Source organism: Diceros bicornis, chromosome 11 (genome assembly GCF_020826845.1).
Source record: "Diceros bicornis minor isolate mBicDic1 chromosome 11, mDicBic1.mat.cur, whole genome shotgun sequence".
Taxonomy (NCBI): domain Eukaryota; kingdom Metazoa; phylum Chordata; class Mammalia; order Perissodactyla; family Rhinocerotidae; genus Diceros; species Diceros bicornis.
This window is the reverse complement of record NC_080750.1, coordinates 64987764-65007336: the sequence shown is the minus strand read 5'-3', so window position 1 is coordinate 65007336 and position 19573 is coordinate 64987764. Positions and strand designations below refer to the sequence as shown.

Below are 19573 nucleotides of genomic sequence, written 5' to 3'. Positions count from 1 at the left end.
TCTGGAATAAAGAGTAATTACCATAGAGGTTTCTATTGGCAACAAAGTTTTAAAAGAGGTAGAAAGGAAAGAGGTAACAGCATTTGGTGGAAAGGAAATAAGGAATATGGGAGATAGAAATAAGAGTAGAAATAGCTAATGATAAATTAAAATAGTAACTACTACTCTAACCTCACCTTTCATAGAAACTATGAATAAATCTACGCTCCAGAGCAAAACTGTGCCCCACCACCACCAAAAAGAAATTGCATTAAAGGTCATATACAATTGACCTATGCACTGTTTTTCGCTTTTGTTCTATAGCGTTTGTCTTATTTGTGATTGTTTTCCAGGTGTTTAATGAACATTATTAACCCAATATGTCCTACAAGAACAAAGGCAGTAAGGGTGATAAAAGTGCTAGTAAAAAGCAACATATGATTATGATGGATAAAGGTAAAGATAATTTTAAAAGGAGAAAGAGGTTTGGACATAATAAGTATCATTTATGGGATGAATTATTTAACAGTAGAGGCAGTTTAAGGACAATGGAATTTATACAAATTACTGAAAATCTGCAGCAATGACTGAGCAAGAAAGAAAAAACAGTTAGGAAAATGGTAAAAGTGGCTAAGAGGATCACATCAACAAGGAGAACTATTAATCTAATATTTATTTGAGAGTAAGCTAGTTTATTCTAGGCATGTTAAAAACGTTGTGTGCCTTTTTTTTCTCAAGCCACATATAAATGCATTGGTTCAAGGTTCAAGGTCCAGACAAATCTGGACATCAGAGTCAACCCTGAAGGAGAGAGCATAGATACCATGGTTAGCAGGGAGTTCCCTGGGGCACTTGTGTAGATAATCAGGAAGGGTTGTTACCTAACTGAACAGACTTTCAATGTTGATAAGACTGTTTTATTTAGGGAGATGCTCAATATAATGCATATCAGCATGGAGAAGAGCATGCCTAAATCAACCTTTGAATAAATATGCTTCTGGGTGGATCAGGGGAAAACCTTACACCCCTTTTATTCACTTCAGATTTTGAAAGAAATGGATTTACAAACAGCTATTGATTAAATGAAGAAGTTTCTAAAATCAGCTACCATTTATTGAGGATTTCACGCTGGGTTTTTCACATGCATTTATGTCGGGACAAAAACCTGCCTATGTTTCAGGGTCTAGAAGAGGCTCTTCAACAGAAAAATTTCTTACTAGTCACACCAGTAACAAGTCAGAGGTCGGTAAAGGAGAGAGCTTTCATTTGCCTCTAAGGTCTGGGTCCTTGGGAGAGAACGGAAGAGCAACTTTTTGACTAATTAATACTGATCCTATAGAAATGGCAGCAGGGAGATCCACACTTACTGGAGGAATTAGTTAGATCTTGATTTTCACTTTGCCGTGGTCCATGATAAAACACTTGTTTGAAAATCATCGGGGCTGGCCCCATGGCTTAGCGGTTAAGTGCGCACGCTCCGCTACAGGCGGCCTGGGTTCGGATCCAGGGCACGCACTGAAGCACTGCTTGTCTGGCCATGCTGAGGCCACGTCCCACATACAGCAACTAGAAGGATGTGCAACTGCCACATACAACTATCTACTGGGGCTTTGGGGGAAAAAAAGGAGGAGGATTGGCAGTGGATGTTAGCTCAGAGCCGGTCTTCCTCAGCAAAAAGAGGGGGATTAGCATGGATGTTAGCTCAGGGCTGATCTTCCTCACAAAAAAAAAAAAAAAAGAAAGAAAATCTTCATATGGAATGTGAGCAGAGAAATTCTGAAACTTTAGGGAAATATTCGATATAATCTTGGAGTAAGAAAGGACTTTTATTTATTTATATTTTTTATTTGTTTTCTTCCCCCCAAAGCCCCAGTAGATAGTTGTATGTCATAGCTGCACATCCTTTTAGTTGCTGTACATGGGACGCGACCTCAGCATGGACAGAGAAGTGGTACGTCGGTGCACGCCGGGGATCCGAACCCCAGGCCGCCAGCAGCAGAGCGCACGCACTTAACCACCAAGCCACGGGGCCGGCCCAGAAAGGACTTTTAAAGCACCATCCTAAAGCCATGATACTTGAAGGGAATAATAATAGCTCTGATTATTTATACTAAAAAATTTGGTATGGCAGAAACTACTATGAACAAGGCAAAAGATACACTGGAAAAAAACATTTATAAAACCAAGATAAAGAAGTGATATCCTTAATATATAAAGAACTCTAATAAAAGAGTAAGAAGGGGCCAGCCCCATGGCATAGCAGTAAAGTGTGCGCGCTCCGCTGCTGGCGGCCGGGGTTCGGATCCCAGGCGCGCACTGATGCACTGCGTGTCAGGCCATGCTGTGGCGGTGTCCCATATAAAGTGGAGGAAGATGGGCACGGATGTTAGCCCAGGGCCAGTCTTCCTCAGCAAAAAGAGGAGGATTGGCATGGATGTTAGCTCAGGGTCGATCTTCCTCACACACAAAAAAAAAGAGTAAGAAAAAGACAAAGATTCCAACAGAAAAATGAGCGAAAAACAAAAACAGCAAATTCGCAAAACAATACAAAGGGCCAAAAAAACCATAACCAAATGCAGAAATGTCCAACCTTCCACAAGTAACAGAAGTGCAAATTAAAACTACACTGAGAGAAAAATGCTCTGTCCATACACTGGCACAGAATAAAGAAGCTAATCATGAGGATGTGGGGAAATGCAAACTTTCATATACTCTTGGTGGGTGAAAATGAAAGAGCTTCTGAAGAGCAATACTGCTCAACATTTAAAATGTGTATGTAGGGGCCGGCCCAGTGGCGTAGTGGTTGGGTTCTCGTGCTTCGCTTTGGTGGCCTGGGGTTCAAAGGTTCAGATCCTGGGCACGGACCTACACACTGCTCATCAAACCATGCTGTAGAGGCGTCCCACATACAAAACAGAGGAAGACTGGCAGAGATGTTAGTTCAGGGACAATCTTCCTCAAGCAAAAAGAGGAGGATTGGCAACAGATATTAGCTCAGGGCCAATCTTCCTCACCAAAAACAAAATAAAATAAAATGTGTATGTATCCACTAGTCCCCTCTTACCTGCGGTTTTACTTTCTGAGGTTTCAGTTACCCTCGCTCATCCAAAGTCCAAAAATATTAAATGGAAAATTCCAGACATGAACAATTCTTAAGTTTTAAAGTGCATGCCATTCTGAGTAGAGTGATGAAATCTCTCACCCTTGGTTCCATCCTTCAGGGACATGGATCATACCTTTGTCCAGCGCATCCACACTGTATATGCTACCTGCCCCTAGTCACTTAGCAGCTGTCTCGGTTATCAGATCAACTGTCATGGTATCAGTATCGCACTGCTTGTGTTTAAGTACCCCTTATTTTACTTAATAATGGTCCCAAAGCGCAAGAGTAGTGATGCTGGCAATTCGGACATGCCGAAAAGAAGCTGTAAAGTGTTTCCTTCAAGTGAAAAGGTGAAAGCTCTTCACTTAATGAGGAAAAAAATAATTGTATGCTGAGGTTGCTAAGATCTACGGTGACTTTATTACAGTATATTGTTATAATTGTTCTATTTTATTATTAGTTATTGTTGTTAATCTTTTACTGTGCCTAATTTATAAATTAAACTTTACCATAGGTATGTATAGGAAAAAGCATAGGATGTATAGGGTTTGGTACTATCCGAGGTTTCAGGCATGCACTGGGGGTCTTGGAACGTATTCTCCGGAGGATAAGGGGGGACTACTGTTGTTTTTTTTTTTTTTTTTTTGACCTCACAATTCTACTTAAGGAATTTACGCTATGCAAATAATCAGATGGGTGGAAGAATTATAAATAAAAATATGTTTTCTTCAGCACTGTGTGGAACAGTAGGGAATGCAAACCAAAATGTTCAACAGTAAAATAAATCCACACAAAATAATACTATAAAAATAACCAAAATAAGCTACACAAATATTCAAAATAGAAGGCTTGTGACAGAGACAGTTGTCTCATCATCTGTATTCCCCTTTGTCCTTTTATAGGAGAACTCCAAATCTCAGCTGAAATTATGGCCACCTGGAATAAAGACTATTTCCCAGTTTCTCTTGCAACTAGATGTAGCCACATAACTAAATTCTGCCTAAGAAGATATAAATTCAAAGGATGTGTGCAACTTTGAGAAACTATCAAAGGGACAGAACATGTCTTTCTTGGCCCCTTTCTCCTTCCTGCTGGCTAGAAAAAGGATATGATGGCCTGAGCTGGTATAGTCACACTGGCTCACAGAGTAAGCCACATATTGAAGATGGTGGGGCAACAAGCTAGCAAGAGAGCCTGGGTCTCTAATGGTCACAGACCTGTCATATCAGCCCTGGACTATTTACCCCTGGACTTCATCTATGTAAGAGAGAAACAAACATCTATCCTGTTTAAGCCATGGTTACTTCAGGCTTCCTATATCACTCAGAGCTGAGTCTAATCCTAACAGATTTATAGTTTAGGAGGGACTGATGCAGTTATCAGTGCACACATCCACTATAGCAGATTACACACCAAAATGTTAAACAGTGATTATTCCAGGTGGTGAGACTACAGGTGATTTGTTTTCTTCTTTATATCTTTCAATTATTTTCTGAAAAAAAATTTTTTACACTTATATATTGATTCTATAATAGAGCTATTTTTATTTTGAGAAAACCATTTTAAAAATCAAGTGAAGAAACAAGTTTTCTTTTATTTAGTCCCAAGGAGGAACTCGGATAGTTTAGTCAGATTGATTTCTTTTTAAAAGAAACCATGTTGCCTTTGCCCAAGAGTCTCCCACTGAATCAGAGCAGTTTGCCTAGCCCAGAAATAGGTTTTACTAGGCTGAATTTCTAAGGTCCTCTCAAGAACCCTACACAGAGATGGTAATCTCACAGGAAGTTTGCCAGTACTCTACTGAGATGCTATTTATAGATGGGTGACATAGTTAAGTCAACAATTTCATCCCTTTCAGGTCAACCATGTTGAGTTAAAGAAACCAGACACAAATGAGAACATACATGAATGCATAACTAGATAAAAATTCATCAAACTGTATGCACACTTGAAATTTATGCTAGTTTTATTGAATGAAAATTATATCCTCCCTCGAAAAACACCCTGAGAACAGTATCACACTTTCTAGTGAATTATCCATATTCAACCTGTTGATGTGACTGAGAATATTATACGCATTTATGGGTTCTGAAGGAATGAGACTCCCCTAACTCTTTCCCAATAAAGATAAAAGTCAAGGAATTCATTGAGCATCTCTGTTCTTTCCTTTTCCTATCTGGGCATTCTTTTCATATGATGCCCATCAACTAGTCCCGTTGATTCTCCAAACCCCTTTCACCTTCTGATGTCTTCATGAATTCTGTTTCTGCTTATGAAGTCCTCGTAAAGTGCTTAGAAAAATCTTGTCCTAAGTAGGTAATTCTGACTTTGCATTTGCTTTGATGCATTTGCTAAGCTCCCTAATGCTCCTTGTTTTGATTATATTTCACTTTTCAAAAATATTTTTCTGTAACTGCGATGAATCATACTTTGATTTCGCATTTCAAAGTTTTTCTTAAGTATGTAAAATACAGTTCTTCTAACTCCTTTGTCCTAGATTTCCAAAGGGATGAATATAAGGGCTCCAGGTGTTTAAAAATTCTTACTTACAACTCCTAAACTTCCTTGAAACTTTTTCTTAAAAAAAAAATCCTTATTCTGTTACTGTCCAAACCACTAAGTCTTGTATTCAAAGTTCACCACCGTGGCTTCAATCTACCTTTTTAACTTTCACTCCTAATACATTCAGCAAGGCCACCCCTGGCCCCACCTGCAGTGATCTAGTGCTCTAACCACAAGTACAAATCTTTCGGATGTTAATAACACATATAATGAAAATGTTGATATTCTGAAGTAATGAATTAGGAAGATGTGAGAGAACAGAAATGTGTCCATTTTTGTACACACTGCTACAGAGCACTATAAAACAAAAAATACATAAAGTGTACGTGTACATTTTTGGGGAAACTGAACATCTCCCTTCCAAATCTTTTTTTAAACCACTTTATTGAGGTATGATTGACATGTAAAAAGCTGTATGTATTTAATGTATATAACTCGATAAGTTTGGGGATAAGTATACACCCATGAAACCATCACCACCATCAAGGCCATAAACACATCCATCACGTCTCAAATTTTCCTCTCACTCCCTTTATTATTATTATTATTATTATTATTTTGTAAGTGAGTAAGTGTGTGTGTGTGTCTGTGTGTGGTAAGAACACTCAACATGATACATATCCTTTTTAATTTAACCATTCCTTCTTCCTGGAATAAGACACAACGCTTCTCCTCTGACATATTTGTCAGCCAAGGTACTTTTCAAAGCCAGCTCAGATTTTACTTCTCTAGGAAACTTTGATTCTCTGGATGGAATTCATCTTTCATAATCCCAATCTTACATCCCTCACTATTGCCTTTATCATAGTCTATCACTAAAACTACATACACTCAGTCACATACATAAATAGTATACACAGTATACTGTGTCTATGGTTTGTTAAATAGTGAGTTATTGATAAGTAGGATCTGTCTCATTCATCTTTAGTATGTCCCACAGGACCGAGGAGGTTTTGTACAAGATAAGCATTTAATAACATTTTTGGATTGTATAGCCAAACAATGGATTTTGGTTATTGCTTCTCTTATCTGTTAGTTTTAACTATGACATAGCCTTTCATCAACAGTTTCCTCCCACCGGATCTACATATTTGAATCAAATACAGCTTAAATTAAATAAGCTACTGCCTAGGGCTCTCAACCCCTTTTGGTTTCTACAGAGATTTTTTTGGTGTGGTAATTATGTTTATTTTAACAAACCGATTTGTTTGGATTTCTTGCCTTTACGCCTTACATTCTATGCAGAAAGTATTTCTGGCTGTTCTGTTTTCCAAGAAAAGCTTGCAATTTTCTTTTAAGGTCATAGAAGTCTTTTACTTGTATAAATCTGCTATGCACCATCTAAGACTTTAAGTTATAAAAACCATTATTTCTCAAAAGTCTGGAAATGGCTTGCAAGGTATAATTAACTGCCTAGAACAAACAATACAACACAAGCAGACCTTCCCCTTCGAAAAAAACTTAATGTTGGGCTCTGTGAAAGAATCTCACTTTATTAGTGACTAGAAAATTTTGGAGCAAGAGAGCAGCTAGCTATAGTATGTAAATTAAAATACACAAAAATTTCAAGCCAAAAGTCAATATAACAGTAACATGTTGAGTTCAAGCAGCATGTCCACTCACATCAGAAATAGAACAGAGATGCCTACCACAACTACTCTTACTCCAACCTATTCTGGAAGTATAAGCCAATGTAATTACACTACAGAAAAAAAATGAGCTTTAAAAAAATTATCTGCGAAGTTATACACCTGGAAAACCCAAGAGAATTAACTAGAAAAACTACTAAAAATTAGAATAAGAAAATTCAACAAGGGTCTGTATAGAAAGAGAAAAAAACATACCCTTCTTATATGTAAACTATATAGGAAAAGATTCTAATTACAGTAACAATAAAAAAGATAAAGATATGTTTAAAAAAAGGAAATAAAAGATGATTCTTGTTCTTAGACAGACTCAATGATACGTTGAAAGAAATATGTCAATTCTCTCCCTAAATTTTGTAAATTTAACCTGATTCCAATAAAAATACAAAAAGGATTTTACTGGGAACTAATAATTCTAAATTTTATATGAAAAAATAAATGTTTGAGAACAGTCTGGAAAATTCTGAAGTGAAGTGAAGAGCAATGAGTGGGAACAAGTACTACAAGATATTAAAACACACTCTACAGCTACATAAGGTAAAATCGTTTAGTACTGTAATATTAATAGATCAAGTGGGATAGAAGAGAGTCGAGAAGGAAATGGAAATACAGATGCTTTTATAAACAAATGAAAAGATGTTGCATATCTTACACATAATGAGAAAAAAATAAAAAAGTATAATGACACACCATTTTTTCACTTTTCAGTGAGAAAGAAATAAGACAGTTTGATGATAACATTGTAGTGGTGTGCTGGGATAGGGTGCTGGCAAGAGTGTAACTGGTAAGTCTCTGTGGGGGCATTCTGGCAATAAAACTAAATAAAAAATGGGGCCAGCCCCGTGGCTTAGCGGTTAAGTGCGCGCACTCCACCACTGGCAGCCCGGGTTCGGATTCCTGGCGCGCACCGACCCACCGCTTCTCCAGCCATGCTGAGGCCGTGTCCCACATACAGCAACTAGAAGGATGTGCAACTATGACATACAACTATCTACTGGAGCTTTGGGAAAAAAATGGAGGAGGAGTGGCAATAGATATTAGCTCAGAGTCGGTCTTCGTCAGCAAAAAAAAAAAAAAAAAGAGGAGGATTAGCATAGATGTTAGCTCAGGGCTGATCTTCCTCACAAAAAGAAAAAAAATGCACATCAGTCTGAACCCTTTTGAACCACTAACTTCACCGCTAGAAATGTATCCTACAGATATACTTCCGAAGATGTTCACAAAGATTACCTGTGCAACATGATTTCCAATTGCCAAAGCCTGGAAACAACCTACTGCTTATCAACGAAGGTTTGGCTAGATAAATTACGGTATATCTAAACAACAAAACACTATGCAACTGATTTTTTTCTAGCAATAGTATGAACATTTTTTTGAGATATGTTGACACTAATTTCATATGTTACATTTTATATTCATAACAAAAACCACACCCTAAACTTTAACAACGAATGATTTTCAAAATAGTTGGGGGTGGTGTAGGTGGGGGTGGTAGAACTATATCTTCCAGCCTAACATCCATAATTCTAAACTTGTTCTTTAGATAATGAAATTATCAAGTGTCTCTTAGAAATATTTTTTAAAATATTTGAAAGGAGCATTGAAAATATTTCGTTGTTTAGAATGAAAGTAGCATGAAAACAAATGACTCAGGATCTTGTTAAACGCAGACTCGGATTCATCAGGTGCGGGTATGCAGTATTTTGATGAAGCAGTTCTAGATATTGATATGAAATGATCTGTAAGATGCAGTTCTAACTTAAAAAAAAAGGAATATACAAAACCAGTGTGGGTAGAATTTATCATTTATGTAAAAAATAAAAAAGGGATGGAAACTACATAAACGTGTATAAGTCCACAAAATATCTCTGAAGGATATACAAGAAACTGAACTCTGAGATTGCTCTTGGGGAGGAAGATAGAGGTAGGAGGGGATCTTTGTTTTTCTTAAAAAACCTGTTATACAGTTGTTTTATTAAAGAATGTTGGGGCTGGCCCCGTGGCTTAGCGGTTAAGAGCGTGCTCTCCGCTGCTGGTGGCCCGGGTTCGGATCCCGGGCGCACACCGACGCACCGCTTCTCTGGCCATGCTGAGGCCGCGTCCCACATACAGCAACTAGAAGGATGTGCAACTATGACATACAACTATCTCCTGGGGCTTTGGGGGAAAAAAAATAAATAAAAATTAAAAAAAGAAAAAGAATGTACATGTATTACCTACCTAAAAAAATACAAAAAGATGCTCAATATCACTAATCATTAGGGAAATGTAAACCAAAACCACAGTGAGATACTACTTCACACCCATTAGAATGGCTATTATCAAAACAAACAGAAAACAACAAGTGTTGGCGAGTGGTGAAGATGTGCAGAAATCAGAAGCCCTGTGCATTGCTGGTGGGAATGTAAAATGGTGCAGGTGCAGATGCTGTGGAAAACAGTATGCTGGTTCCACAAAAGTTAAACTGAGAATTACCATGTGATCCAGCAATTCCATTTCTGGATATATATCCAAAAGAGTTGAAAGCAGTTTGAACAGATATTTGTACACCCCCATTCATAGCAGCTTTATTCATAATAACCAAAAGGGAGAAACAACTCAAGTGTCCATCGACAGATGAACAGATAAACAAAATGTGGTATATATATTCAATGGAATATTATTCAGCCTTAAAAAGTAGGGAAATTCTGACACATGCTACAACATGCACGAACCTTGAAGATATGCTAAGCGATGTCTGTAGATGGATAGTGGTGGTGATTACACAACAGTGTGAATGCACTTAATGCCACTGAACTGTACACTTAAAAATGGTTAAAATAGTAAATTTTATGTTGTGTATAATTTACTACAATTTTTAAAAAAATGTAATGCACAAATAGAAAATCTGAGTATACCTACAACAATAAAGAAATTCAACCAGTCAATTAAAAAGCTTCCAACAGGGTCGGCCCAGTGGCGCAAGCAGTTAAGTGCGCGCACTCCACTTTAGCACGAGCCGTGGTTCACAGGTTCGGATCCCAGGCATGCACTGACAGCACTGCTTGTCAAGCCAGGCTGTGGCGGCCTCCCATATAAAGTGGAGGAAGATGGGCACTCAGGGCCGACCTTCCTCAGCAAAAAAAAAAAGAGAAGGATTGGCATCAGATGTTAGCTCAGGGCTGATCTTCCTCTCACACACACACACACACACACACACACACACACACACACAAAAAGCTTCCAACAAAGAAAAGCCCACGCCCAGATGGCTTCATTTATGAATTCTATCAAACATTTACAGAAGAAATAATACCAATTTTTCACACACTCTTCTGGAATATAGAGGATGAGGGGACATTTCCCAGCTCATTCTATGAGAACAATATTACTCTGACACCAAAGCCAGACAAAGATATCACAAGAAAACTACAGACCAATATCTCTCTTGAATATATATGCAGAAATCCTCAACAAAATATTAGCAAACCAAATTCAGCAACATATATAAAGGATTATACATCATGACCAAGTAAGAATTATCCCTGGAATGCAAGATTGATTTAACATTCAAAATTCAATTAAGGTAATACACACTGTATTAATATAATAAAGGTCAAAAACTATATTATCATCTTGATACCCAAAGGAAAAGCATTTGATAAACTCCAAGACCCATTCAAGATAAAAATGCTCAACAGACTAGGGATAGAAGGGAACATCCCCAACTTGATAAAGGGCATCTAGGAAAAACCTACAGCTCACATCATATTCAGTAGTGAAAGACCAAATGCTTTCCCCCTAAGATTGGGAAAGGGGAAAAGATTGGCAAGGATGTATCTGCTCACACCACTTCTATTCAATATTGTACTGAAGGTTCTAGCCAGTGCACTCATGCAAGAAAAAGAAATGAAAACATGGAGATATTAGAAATAAAAACTTATGTTCACACAATAATAATAGCCCCAAAGTGGAAACAACCCAAATGTCTGTCAACTGGTACATGGATAAACAAAATGTGGTATATTCATAGAGTGGAATATTATTGACAACTACACGCTACAACAGGGATGAACCTCAAAAGAATTATGCTAAGTGAAAGAAGTCAGAAACAAAAGGCCACATATTGCATGACTCAATTTACATGAAATGACCAGAGAGGGCAAATCTACAAGACAGAAAGATTAGTGGCTGCCTGGGCCTGGAGGTAGTAATGGGGACTGACTGCTAATGGGTACAAGGGATCGTTTTTTGGAGTGACAGAAATATTCTAAAACTGGATTGTGGTGATTGTTGCACAACTCTGTAAATTTACTAAAAGTAATTGCATTGCACCCTTTAAATGCATGAATTTCGTGGTATGCAAATTATACCTCAATAAAGCTGTTTTAAAAATGTTAACAAAAAAGGTAACCATTATAATAATAATATGCTTTACATTATTAATATTACTGCTTGTTTACCCATATTTCCACATGCAGAAAAAAATATAGGAAGGAAGACATTAAATTAAAACATCTAATTATGCCTTCCTCTATTTTACTGGAATAGAAAAATGGAAAAATACTGTATTTAGGAAAAGAGAATCTCTGATTAGGCCATAAATCTGAGGAATAGATTATGCAAGACCTTTTATTATTCACCTCCCTCCACCCCTCCATAAACATGAGTGATGAAAAATAAACTGTACCTTAAGGGCAAAAAGGGTGTTAGTTTTGCAATTCCTTTTAAAGAATTGCTTCCTTGAACATCATCTATCTGATTATCTATCCTTGGGAGAGCTAAAGTTCATTCAGTTGTGCTTTCAATAAATTTAAATGTTTTAGACCTTTAAGGCATTTCCTTCAGATATATGGTCAATCAGGGACAATTTAAACTTGCTGTTTTTCTCACAGCAAAGTTCCCAACACACAGTTCTTAGTCTTCATCACTGAGGGCCTCGGGGCTTTCAAGCTGACTCCTTTCTCCTACAGTCTTTCCTATTCCCCTTCATCCTCTGTTCACATTCTTGCCTTTTCTCATGATCTCCGCAAATTCCAACATCTGCCTCTTCCTTAGCCCTTCCTGATATGTTGATATGTCAACTCCTAGCTTCATCTCACTGGTCATCTCTTTTCTGTGGGGCATGGTGGATCTCCTCTGCCATTTACGCACACTTGGCCCAGCGGCCTCTCCAATCTGTTTGATCCCATAATACTGTCATCTTAATTATGACACCCATGCATAAGCATTTTCAAAGCAACACCATAGATTCTTTAAAAAATACCTTTTAAAGATTCTTATGACACCACTTTTCTATTTAAAGAAATTTGCTCCCCTTTCTGGTACATTTTCCCACATCCATATATCACTACTGTAAGGACGTTTTACTAAATATGGCTGAAGTCTAGGAGAGAAGAGGGTGTGAGGATTGATGATAGATGAAAGTTACATTAGTAAAGACACATAGTAAGAGTAAAGAAACAGATGGCATTGTTGGCAAGGGTGGGGAAATGTATTCTAATCTACTGGTAGAAAGGTAAACTAGTGGGCAAGTTGATCATACCTGTTAAAATTTTAAGGCGACATATTCTTGGATACGATTAAATAGTCATGTGCTGCATAACGATGTTTCGGTCAACGACAGACTGCATATACAATGATGGTCCCATAAGATTAGTACCATACGGCCTATGTGTGTAGTAGGCTATGCCATCTAAGTTTGTGTCAATACACTCCATGATGGTTGCACAATGACGAAATTGCCTAATGACACATCTCTCACAATGTATCCCCATTGTTAAGCGACATGGGACTGTATATTTTTTTGACCATGACATTAAAAAAATACTTGAGCCAGTGCCCAACAATATTTCTACATCAGGAAGTTCACTGTAATATTGTCTGAACTGCACAGTAAACTGCTAGACTTCATGTTCCATAAAGGCAGGGGGTAAATCTGTTTTGTTCACTGCAATTTACCCAGTACCTTGAGCAATGCCTAGCACAGAGGAAGCAGGTATTCGGGAAGATCTGTTGAATGAAAAAATGAATGATGGTGGAGGTCTGAGGGACAGTTTACGCCTGGATCTCTGTTAGCATTTTGCAAGCCAGGAGCAAATTTTCCATCTGGAATGCTAGGTTTTACTGAGTTGCACAGCCATGCCGCACTCTTGGCCCTTGTCCGTTAAGCATACTTTGCTGATCATCAGAGCAAATGGCAGAGGGATTTGAGCACTCAGAGCAAACTATCACAAAACAAATGTGCTACTGCAGTTATAAGCAACAGCAATGTGCTGTCACGCTTGTATTGTAAGTCAGATATATATATATGTATATATATATTTTTTCCAATTCAACTACTATTACAAAAAAATCTATCATTGGTATCTTTTTTTTTGCCTCGGTACATATAAGAGATTTAATCTTCAGGGTAACGATTAGGACTTCGAAATGCCCAAAAGTAAAATATCCATTTTTATCTCAAGAGCACTACAGAACAAGATATGTGACTTGGCCTTATGTCACACATTGCTTTTTAGAGTATGAGGAAATCATTCAAAAAGGAACAAAAAAACTATCATACTGAGGTGGTGATAAAACCTGACCTTTCCAAAGCTTGAACTGATATTACATCATAAAGACACACGAGGGCACTCTAATCAACCAGCAAAGAGAAATAGAAAAAAGATAGTGAAATCAGGGTGACATTTTAACAATCGTACGGCAATAGGTGAATTAAGCACTGGTAAAATTGCCAGTGTTTGTAATTTATAGCAACAGATTTTCTGTTCTGGATCCAAATTCTAAGAAGCCAAAAGGATCCTACAATTCTCTAAATTGAAAAAATAATCCATCACTCTCAGACCCATCACTCTCAGATTAACCACGCCTCTTTCTAATGAATTGTTAAATTGACCTTGCAGCAGGATTTGCCCCTTTCAAGCAAAGATCTTCTATATAACCTACAATTCTACTTGGTGATTTACATGTCCTTCACTGGGAGAAGTCCTTGAATCCATTTCTTTTCTCCATCTATTTTCCCAGGAGAAATGACGAGTTAAAAGTTTGAGAGCCTTCCCCCAAAAGCCAGTAGTAATGAAACAGCATTGTGTACAACAGATCATAGACCACTGAAGAACAGACCTCATGGCCTTCTTGAGTTTTTAAATTTGTAAATACAACTCCAGCATATAATTTCCTCCATCAAATTCAAAAAGCATTTAAATGACCTTTAAATAACAAGCATTTAAATGACCTTTCTTTCAGACTTTTAACAAGAGAGCAACAATAACTGCAGAGAGCCATGGATTCTGAGGCAACCAGGCTCACTTACTAAGGATTATCATTAATCTTAAAGTCACATTCAAATTTGAGCCTCAGTAAAATTCTTTGTCATTGATCTTAGGGTTCAAATGTAATGGTTAAAATGGAAAGTATTAAAACTTTGAATGCCAAGGGTACACTGTGGTTGTATAATAAATCTTTGTTGACTGAATAAACTAGAGATTCTCTCCATCTCTGGAACTATCTATAGGAAGTATGACATATGTTGCATCCTTAAACTGCTTCTTACTGTTTTATTCACTTTAATCTTCATCTACTTGAACGACTAAATTCCTGGCCGTGATGTTTCAAACTAAATTTCTGTCAATGTATTCAGCATTTTCTTGTTCCATGGTCTTTTGTTAAGGACCTTGGTGAATTCTAGTTTCTATCCTTAGCTGAATTGGCCATCAGGGTGTACCCAATTAGGCTCAAAATATACTAATAAAAGAACATGCTCAAAAATGGGCTAATTTAGAGGATACATTTCTAATTTTCCTGTTCTTAAAATGATTCTGGTTAATTGAAGGTGCCAATGAATTTTCTTCAGTTAAATAAAGCTGCCTGAATACTACTATATTATAAATATAGACAGTCATTAAAATCCCTTCAGTTATTATCTAAGAAGGAGATATCCAAGAATTACATTATAATGACATCTATTGTCTTCCTTTGGGTGTGTGAAAAGCCACAAAGAGAGTGGTGTGTAAAGTTGGAGAACTATAAATGGTATCACAGAGGCTGATTTGGGTAGTATAAAAACTAAGTTGGGCACTCAATTGGTATGATCTGATGTGGAGCCGTTTATATTATCAAGGAAGTTTCCAAACTTTAATTTTTTACCAAGTCTTTTTTAAGATCTTAATTTAACAAAACACATCTAAAGCTAATTTTAAAAATAGCCTTGAATTAATTTCTTCTCAGTATGCACTTTGGCTTCCTTTCTTTAAGAGAAAACCCAGCATATGCCAGGCCCTGTGCGAGGTACTGGAGTCCCTGCAGACTCTTAAGGAAGGAATCTTGGGTTCAGACCTTGGCTCTACCACTGTTTTCATCTGTGTAACTCTGAGCTACTTCACCTTAGATTTTTCATCTGTAAAACGGGAATACTATCACCTAGATCAAAGGATTAAGTGGGACACTAAATAGCAAGTACTTAGTACAGTGCCTGGCACAGTAATTGCTCCATAAAAGGTAGCAATTATTCTTTTTTATTACAACGGGTTATTGCTTATTGTAATGTTTTAACTCACCCCTTAATCTCTTCTCAGTGATATTCACAGACTTTGATAATCCTTCAGAAATTATTTATTCAACTACTATTTAGTGGCATCACACTATATGTCAGGCCCTGGGAATACACAGAGTTTACATGAGGGAGGACGGACATAAAACCAATAATCACAAGTGTAACAAAACGGAAGTGTGCCATGGAAGTATATAACAGGGGTACCTAATTCAAGGAGACTTCGAAGAAGTGCTATTTAAAGAGAGATCTGAAATATATGAAGAAATTAGGCAGGCAAAAAAGTGTTGTAGGCAATGGAACATATTTAAAATCCTAGAGGCAAACGAGAGTAGGGTGAGTTCAAGGTACTGGAAGACGTGCAATATAATTGAAACAAGGAGACCAAGCAAGATGAGGGCTAGACACAAGCCTGGAGAGGTAGGCAGGGTCATATTCTACAGAACCAAGTAAGCCAAGTTAAGAATTGTAAGACTTTATCCTAAGGGCAAAGGAAGCTACTGAGGGTTTTATGAAACTCTGCAATTTAAAACAACTTCTGAGATGCAGAGTAGAGAATAGATTGGAGAGGGTTAACACTGAATGCAGAGAGACCAGTTAGACGATCTTGTTGAATTCCAAGTGTCATGTGAAAAGAGCCCATACAAAGGCAGTATTAGTGGGACAGGAGAGAAACAGATCTATTCAAGAACAGAAGTAGAATCAACAAGATGTAGTCATAGATTGTACATGGGAAGGGTATTTTGGAAGTCATAATCTCAAAAACAAGAAAGTGCTCAAAAAAATGTATTTCTGCATTTCACGATTATAAATGTAAAATATGGCTTAGTACATATTCCTGAAGCAGTACACAAAGTTAAAAATTTTAGGCCCTGGGAGGATTTATTCCAACTCTATGGGAGGCACGACACACAGAAGTCTAACTTAGTGAGCGTCAATGTTTTTGAAACCACTTTGCTATGTTGATACAAATTCCACATTATAGATCATCTATCAACTACCAAATGAGTTTTAGTATGTAATACGTGGCTTGAAAGTAAAGAGGGAGGGAGTATAGATAGAACACTTTCTCTTTCTCTGAGGTATCTTTTGGTTCTTAAAGGAAAAAAAAGTTTCTACTTTTTTCCCTTCCATGTCCTTTATTGAGGACATATGGTCTGTGTTCCAACCATTTAGGAGCCAAGCTCTTTTGCTTTTATAAGCTGAACTGTCTTCATGAACAGCCCTAGCCTACTCATCCTTCTTATCAGTTCAACAGTTACCCTTCCAGGAAGTTGTCTCTGACTCCCCCCACCCCCCCAGTCATCATCAATTCCCCAAATCCTGAACATGCCTTTCATTTACCATGAATACAGTGAATTATAATTCTGGCTTACTTTTCTATCTTCTGCAGTAGACTGCATGCTTCTTTAGGGCAAGGGCGTTGACTTTCAATTCTGCATTCTTAAATGTTTCACACAACCACCCAGAATCAAACTGATACTCTCAAGGTTTACTGATCTGTACCCTTTCCCTTACACAAACGTCTTTAAATGGAGACAGTTTTGTAGTTGAATCTACTTTTAATACATTCTCTGATTCCTCAGAAAACAGCTGACACTTTGCAGAGTATATGCCTGTAGCATTTATGTGTGCTCTGGAAAAGCATGTTCAAATAATTAAGAAAATAAACCTTTTGTTTTTGTATAAAAATTACAGAAAGTATGGGGCCAGCCCCAGGGCATAGTGGTTAAGTTCTCGCACTCTATTTCAGCAGCCCAGGGTTTGGGGGTTTGGATCCTGGACAGACCTACACACCGCTCCTCAAGCCATGCTGCGGCAGCATCCCACATATAAACAATAGAGGAAGATTGGCACAGATGTTAGCTCAGGGCCAATCTTCCCCACCAAAAAAAAAAAAAACAGGTACAGAAAGTAAAGCTTGACAATACGTGGCCACAGGAACATGGATTTTTAAAAGGTTGAGAACCAGCATTTCACACCTGCTTTTCTACTCTTAATTATGCTATTACTAATTCCATAGAGTTGGAATAAACTAGTTAGATCTGTGTGCACGAGAGTAAAATGGCTCAAAATAAAGGTCTGAGAAGCTTTCCTATAAGTCAAGCGTTTGAGTTTTGAGATGAAAAGACTTCTCTAGGTATACTGGTATGCTCCATCTAACCTTGGCTCATGCACTCGCTACAGCCCTAGACTGGAATGCCTCAACACTTCCTCTCAGCCCATCTTATACAGGGTTGGTCAAATTCTCCAAGATCACACCCTGACCTCCTCTGAATTCCAAGGGCAGTTAGGAGTCTAAAGAAGAAAATTTAATAAGTGATAACGCTCTGCCAAATTATTTTCTACTCTGCTCACATTTAACCTAAGCCTTCTCTACAACGGTAGAGGGAAACGATAATGAAGGGCCAATCGCGTGGACAGAAGTTAACAACCTATTGTAACACTCACGTGGCAGCTGAGAAACAAGTCAAACTTAGTTCAAGTCCAACCTTAGTTCCTAGGTGAAGAAAGGTGATAGTCAACCTCTTAGCTACCAAAGGGACCCGCCAAGGGATGAATAAGATCTCCTGGCAATCGCGTGCGGGGGAGTGTGAGGTGGGATTCAAAAAGCCTCAACAACCAACAGCAGCTTTCCTCAGTCCACCCCACTTTCTAGTTCCCTAACTGCCACCCCTCCTCCACGACGGTACCCTTCTCAAGGTGGAAACGACGAAGTCCAAAAGGATATGGCATCACCTTTGCCCTGTGACCTAGATGCGAAAACTCACCAGTTTCATATTGGACTTTTGGTTGTTTAACTCCAGTCACCCGACTCCCTCAAACCCAGAAAGCGTCTTCCGGTTCAATCTCTACCACCGGCCCACCGAGAGCATCGCGGGACACGCAGTCTTTCTTCCCTACGCCCCCTTCCCGGGGCATCATGGGAAATGTAGTCATCTCTCCAAGCATCATGGGACCTGTGGTCATCTTTCCTTTTCCTCTCTTTCCTCTCCGAACACCGCCTTCCGTCAGCTCAAATTCTTCCCTGCCGCCAATTCATCTTCCCTCTCCACCCTAGCGTGATATCATGTCCCTCTTCTGGGCCTGGGACCCATGGTATTCTGGGATGTGTAGTTCCCAGGGCTCTGGCGCCCCTGTCTCCTCCTCCCTTTGGGGAGGCGGATGGGCGCGGGACTTGCCGGGAGCTGTAGTTCCCTGGGGCCTCTGGACGCCAAGTCTCGCCCTTTTACTCAAGGGAGGCAGAACTACAACTCCCAGGGCCGCCCGGCTGCAGCAGGTGGGAGAGGGGCTGTTGCTATCAATATGGCGGTTGTCAGCCAGACAAAGACAGTCAGTCTGATGTGATTGAGACAAGGGAGGTTTTCAGGGGTAGACTGGGAGATAGGGGCCTCCCCTCCCCCTTCTCCTCTTCCTGCGCCGGCCTCAACCCCTCCCCAGACCCATCCCGACGAGCGCCCCACGCGGAAGACACCCCTCCCCCTCCCGTTTTCCCCTCCTCCCTACCTCAGCCCTTCGTACTGGGACGTTGGGGAGGGGGCTGTGCCGGGCGGAGAGAACTCAGCAAGGATTCTGAGGTGAGTCGAGCGGTTTTGAAGCCGGACTACCTCAAGTCTCTCTCCTCACTTCTTTCTCTTCACTTTTTTTTTTTTTTTGGAGAGGTTTTGGGGGGAAAGTAAGTGGGCTGGGGATGGGTCTCTTAAGCGGCCCGATTGAGAGAAGGGAGGAAGCGGGGGGCTTCCTAGTGAGTAA

General features: G+C 38.9%; 1 protein-coding gene across 1 annotated transcript in view; it reads right to left on the bottom strand.

The window, feature by feature from the left end:
• Positions 1–18863, bottom strand: part of INTS9 (integrator complex subunit 9) — a 122347-nt gene extending 103484 nt beyond the window's left edge. The window contains exon 1 of the mRNA XM_058550428.1: positions 18592–18863. Within this exon, the coding sequence (XP_058406411.1) occupies positions 18592–18600 (9 nt within the window). The 5' untranslated portion in view covers positions 18601–18863. The remainder of the gene's footprint in view (positions 1–18591) is intronic.
• Between the last annotated feature and the right edge of the window lie 710 nt (positions 18864–19573).